This window comes from Perkinsus marinus, assembly GCF_000006405.1.
Source record: "Perkinsus marinus ATCC 50983 genomic scaffold scf_1104296937060, whole genome shotgun sequence".
In the NCBI taxonomy this organism is placed as follows: Eukaryota; Perkinsozoa; order Perkinsida; family Perkinsidae; genus Perkinsus; species Perkinsus marinus.
Window position 1 is genome coordinate 283,137 of NW_003213929.1, and position 4,969 is coordinate 288,105.

Genomic DNA, 4,969 nt, shown 5'->3' on the forward strand with positions numbered 1-4,969 from the left:
TGATCACTATGGTCAAGGGCGTGGGTGGTCGCCATCTTCCGAGGCTGCCATGGCACTATGGGGACCTCCTCATTTCCACTCAGGTGGTTACGTTGTCTATGCGCTCGTATTCTATTAGTTATCGCTCATCTAGGTATGTGCTGGTTTCCTCTGTGCGCTCCTACACCGTCGAATGACCGCTAGGGGTATTGCTGTGAACATGTCCTACATCCGTAGTGGTCTTTGGAACTGCAGCTCAACCGTATGTTCAGTCACCTGGTCAAATGATACACGTCTTCGCTGCTGTTTAGTTGGCTCCTGTAGTCGCGACACCTACTCTTTGCACATTGGTGTTGAAAAACTACGAGATATGCCGGAGGACCTGGCCCCTGGTCACGTGCAACTGCCATCGAACTAAGGATGGGGCCTGGATACAGATGTTATGTAGGGCTTGGATGGGCGATAGCCCCGGAGTAAACTGGGGTTTGAATGCTTCATGGTAGGTGTGGAAACAGACAGGGGCCTCAGACGCTTCTGGGCTGCCATGAACCCGTGGTATCGCGCACGCCTATTGAACGCTGTCTCCAGAGGCGGCGCCGACTACCTGTAAGGGGCTCAGAACTAACGTTGTAAGTTGAGGCTCTCAGGTGGGCCAAGTTGTCACCATTTGATCACTCGTCTATGGTGGAGAGATTGGCGCCTCTTCTGGGGTATCTCTTTGATGTCCTCGAGTCCTTCATATCGAATCATACTCTCGAGGAAATGGAGCATTTGGACGAAACTCACGACCTGTGGTTCACTAGGTAGGGGGATCAGTGTTGGATTGGATTTTAACTTTTCTCAACTTAGCTCAGAAGTTTCCTCGGTAGTTATAGGAGTTTATATACGAATTCGGGTAGAGGTGTACAGAAGCCTACAAGAATTCCCCAAAATTTTCATAGCGTTAACCACACATGTAGCTGACCGTGTGCATGTTTTCTCGCACTGGGGGGAGGGCTATGCTCCATATCCAATGCATTGCTTGCTTTCCATGGGGTCTTTGATCAGGATCAACAAGCCAGATGAAGCGTGCCGTGTTGAGCAGGCCCACACTACCGGAATATGGGGTACTGCTGCTGATGGGCAGAAGTTTGTCACCGCGCCATTCAATCTATCCGATTGCCCTCCGGTGCGATCTGGAGTCCGTTTGAGCCCAGGCCCTTCTGCGGTCACGACCTCATCCAAGCTCTAATCATCATTGAAATGAGTAAGTCATTTGAGACTACCATTCCTCTCCCAACTCTACTCTTGCGAGAGTCTCTCCTCGACTTCTCATCTCAACTAGCGTGTGCCCTTGTGAACTATGTTGAAGTGATATCACGGGTTCTCAGGTGAACTTTTGCCACTGCTGTAAGTGGACTACTTTGTCGTATCGCGTACCACCTCAGACGCGTGTCACCGGGCTCGAGATTGCAGCCTTCAGTGATCATCCGCTTTTTGACCTGCATATTTTTTCTGTCACCTTCTACGACTAGGTGCGAGCTCCTCGTCACATTCGGAGTGTTTGGCTGAGCACACGCACGATGTTATTCCGTCTAGCTTAGTGTAAACCGATCGCCCTTAAGATTTGACTTCATGTTCACCAATAGTGTCACGTTGGGTCGTTCGGTCGGTCAATACAGTTCCAGGGAGGAGGGACCCCTCACGAAATATGCCCTCATAGCTCTTCGGTGGGAGGCTAGGGTATTGGCGAGTTAGTTTTGAACATGGGAAGTCGGCGATTGACAGATGGCAGGGCACCGAAGAAGCAGTGCACGATGGACAGGTTCCTCACACGGCCTCACCGACACACGGCTCAGCCACTGGTACCATCTCGGGCTTTTTCGCGTGATGGGACGTCGATTTACTCGAGTGGTTCGATGCTGAAGTTTCATTGGGTGTCGGGCTCTGTACACGATGTTGAGGTCATAGTCGTGTGTGTTGTGTAGCCTCGGATGATATCGGTGGACATGGACGGCACTGTGGCTGATATCACCAAGCGACTCGACTATGCAACACGGCGAGCTGGCACGGATAAAGGCCCCAAGTACCAGAGGCTTGTTTGCCGTTGTTCTTTCCCGGAGGCCCTTATAGGTTCTATAACATCCTCTTGAATGGTTCCCTGTACAAGATGGACGAGCCCATAGCAATGGCCAGGGACTTCCTCGAGAAGTAGGGTGCTGCGCCACTTGGTCGGTCCATCGAATCTCAGGTATGCAGCTTCGAGGGGCGATATCGTTTACCTTTCGGGACGTCGTGCAGGGACAGAGGGGCAGTCAGACACGTGGCTTCGGCAGCACGGCTTTCCTAGTGGTCGGATAATTCACCGGAGGAGTGGTATAACATAAAGTTTGGGAATGAGGTCGATGCTCACCACTGTCAGGACAAAACTCCCATTACTTCAAGCAGAACACGTTGCTCAGCTTGAAGAGGTCTCATGAAGTTGAGGCCCACTTTGGGGACCGGCCCAGTGATGACGGGGGTGCAGCTGAAGGAGCCGACGTTCGCTTTATTCTGGTATAGGGCTGATCGTGGTGAGTAGGCAACGTGTTCATCCTGGTCATCAGGTAAGCAGCTCACAGTGGCCGACGTTCGAGGAAGTCTTCGGCGAGCGTGTTGAAACTGTAGTGACTTCGCCACTGAAAGTTGAGGCTGCTAATTCAAACGAGGAAGGAGAGCCGGTCGTGGAGCGTGTCGAAGCATAAGCTGAGCCTTTACCTTACGTATGATAATTCCCACGGTAGGATGGTGACCTGTACATTGCTAGCTTCTAAGGATAATGTCCCGCAAGTTGTGTTGAGTGACATCACATGTTAGATGGGCGTCAGTGGGGTTACTTTGATCACATGCTTTCTGCTAGTGGACGTTGGTTCGAGGCATGGGAATGCTCAGGGAAGGAGGAGGGAAGAGTGATGATTGAGGGCCCCTGGGAGACCCAAAGCGGTAGCTTCTATTTTGTGAGCGATGTAGTCGTCATCCATTACAGGGTAATCGTTGAGCCGTTGAATTCTCAAACAGGATATTGCTATCTCTAAAGCTCCATCCCTAGGTCTAGTACAGCTACGGGGGGATATGTAACAGGCTCAGCAACTGACACAATGAAGAAATTATGAATATACAACTTCATTGATATTCACGGAACCATCCTGCAACTTGCAATTCGTGTACTCACAAGAGGCACTAGGCTGAAGGGCGATATTATTGCAATAGTGGTATTGTTCATGGGAGTCCGAGCAGTGTTAGCTATCTCTCTGAGGGATGAGTTTTTAGAGGAGACAGCGGTATTGTGCAGCCAGCAAAGCTTTCCAGGTCTCGCTTTTTGCTACTAGATCGACTGAGATCTCCCTAGTAAGTCGTGTATTCCGTAGTGTGTTCTCTTCTAACTAGCTGTTATTATTGCTCGGTTATGGCGTTATTGCTTTGGAATGACTGTGTCTTGGTCTGTTGGAAAGTTATGTCCGTGAAACTTCCAAGCTAGTAGTGGGACATGTAGTTACCTCTGTCCTCGTTGAGGTGTTTTGAATATATCAAGTGGCGCTGTTGCTTGCAGTGTTGGTTATTCCGACTTTGTAATACTTGGTTTTCTCTCGATTGACCATCACTCATGAGTGCATCGAATGAACCTATGGTGAACACCTTGTCGGGAGGCGAGGCTAGTCCGATGGAAAAGAACAAGTTCGTGACCGTTACTACTGGAGCATACACCCGGATGGTTATAATAGGTATAGGTTACTTGTTCCCTATCTCTGGTGAGCTCTCATCTGTCTTGTGATAATAGTGTATACCGTCTTTTCCTCAGCTATTTGGGCAGCCTTCGACTACTGGAAGACCCTATTCCCTGACAAGAACATTGAGTTCGTGGTCACTTGTCTGTACCAGTTCGGTTCGGTCATGACGGTCCTCATCCTTTCCTTGGGCAAGTCTATGAAGTTCCATCGACGGATCCTGGGTGGCTTCAGCGGACAATTCTGCTGCTTGTTCGTCATCTTTCTTTTCCGTTGGTTGGGACTACCCGCCGAGGTCGTTTATGACATCTTACTCGGCCTAGTGTAAGTATTCTAGTCGTAGTTCATCCCTTTATAGTAGTCGTCCAGTGGGTTAACGGGGTTGGTGGTCGTTCTAGGTTCTTGATGTCTGTGGTGACTGGGTTTTTGGATTCCGCTTTACTAGCTCTGAACTCGCAATATTCGCCCAAGATGCAGGAGGCTCTACAGATCGGCATCGGTACGTCCTGTCGTGTGCAGGTTCGCAATGTCGATAACAACTGGTTTCCTTGATTCCGCTCTATTCGCGCTGAACTCGCAATATTCGCCTAAGATGCAAGAGGCGCTTCAGATCGGCATTGGTACGCCACACCGTGGCGAGGCCGCGAGAAATTCGATGGGATTTTGTAAAAATCAATTCTCGTTTTTACCTCAGGTTTCTCTACTTTTGTGTCTGTCGTTTACCGAGACATTACCAAGCTTATCTCGACCTCCCAGGCTGACTCAACATCCATCTACTTTTTGGCTGCTCTCGCAACGGTGAGTCACTCCCCTGGAAATTTTCTATGATTTTTCTATGTTTTTGCTCGTATCGGCAGGTGGTAGTTTGTATCACAAGTTACGTGTCTCTCATGAAGATGCCGATCTCTGCTCACATCCACGAGGACGAGGTTTCATCCAGCCAGGAGACTCTACTGGGTAGCCCATCCACTGCGGTATCAGACCACGCGTACCACATTTCTTTCAGATAAGAAAGAAGAAGAGGAGGTGGACATTTGGAAGGTTCTCCGCAGAGTGTGGTTCAACGAGCTCGTCATCTTCCTACAGTTCGTTTTGACTACGGCTTGCTATCCTGCTGTAAGTCCTAAGCCTTGTGCGTTGGAGGAACCATCCGCTCGTCGAATTTCCATCAGATCCTCACTGCTATTCCTTGCTATACTTTAACGGCATTGGCCCCCGCTCACTGGTATCAGACTATTCTGTTATCC

At 49.7% G+C, this 4,969-nt stretch overlaps 3 protein-coding genes across 3 annotated transcripts in view; all 3 read left to right on the top strand.

The window, feature by feature from the left end:
* The window catches only part of Pmar_PMAR007005 (alpha methylacyl-coa racemase, putative), a gene marked incomplete at both ends in the record, with an annotated part of 2,013 nt that extends 803 nt beyond the window's left edge, over positions 1-1,210 (top strand). The window contains 3 exons of the mRNA XM_002783431.1: positions 483-585; positions 627-782; positions 1,027-1,210. Of these exons, the coding sequence (XP_002783477.1) occupies positions 483-585; positions 627-782; positions 1,027-1,210 (443 nt within the window). The remainder of the gene's footprint in view (positions 1-482; positions 586-626; positions 783-1,026) is intronic.
* A 504-nt stretch (positions 1,211-1,714) lies between these two features.
* On the top strand, positions 1,715-2,777 carry Pmar_PMAR007006 (hypothetical protein). Its single transcript, XM_002783432.1, has 6 exons — positions 1,715-1,823; positions 1,947-2,044; positions 2,092-2,169; positions 2,210-2,334; positions 2,381-2,514; positions 2,565-2,777. Exons 1-6 carry the CDS (start codon positions 1,725-1,727, stop codon positions 2,700-2,702), a joined length of 672 nt encoding a protein of 223 aa, XP_002783478.1. The 5' UTR covers positions 1,715-1,724; the 3' UTR covers positions 2,703-2,777.
* Positions 2,778-3,601: 824 nt separating this feature from the next.
* Positions 3,602-4,925, top strand: Pmar_PMAR007007 (equilibrative nucleoside transporter, putative; the record flags this gene model as incomplete). Its single annotated transcript, XM_002783433.1, has 6 exons — positions 3,602-3,746; positions 3,797-4,046; positions 4,121-4,221; positions 4,417-4,520; positions 4,580-4,679; positions 4,729-4,925. 6 exons carry the CDS (start codon positions 3,602-3,604, stop codon positions 4,923-4,925), a joined length of 897 nt encoding a protein of 298 aa, XP_002783479.1.
* Between the last annotated feature and the right edge of the window lie 44 nt (positions 4,926-4,969).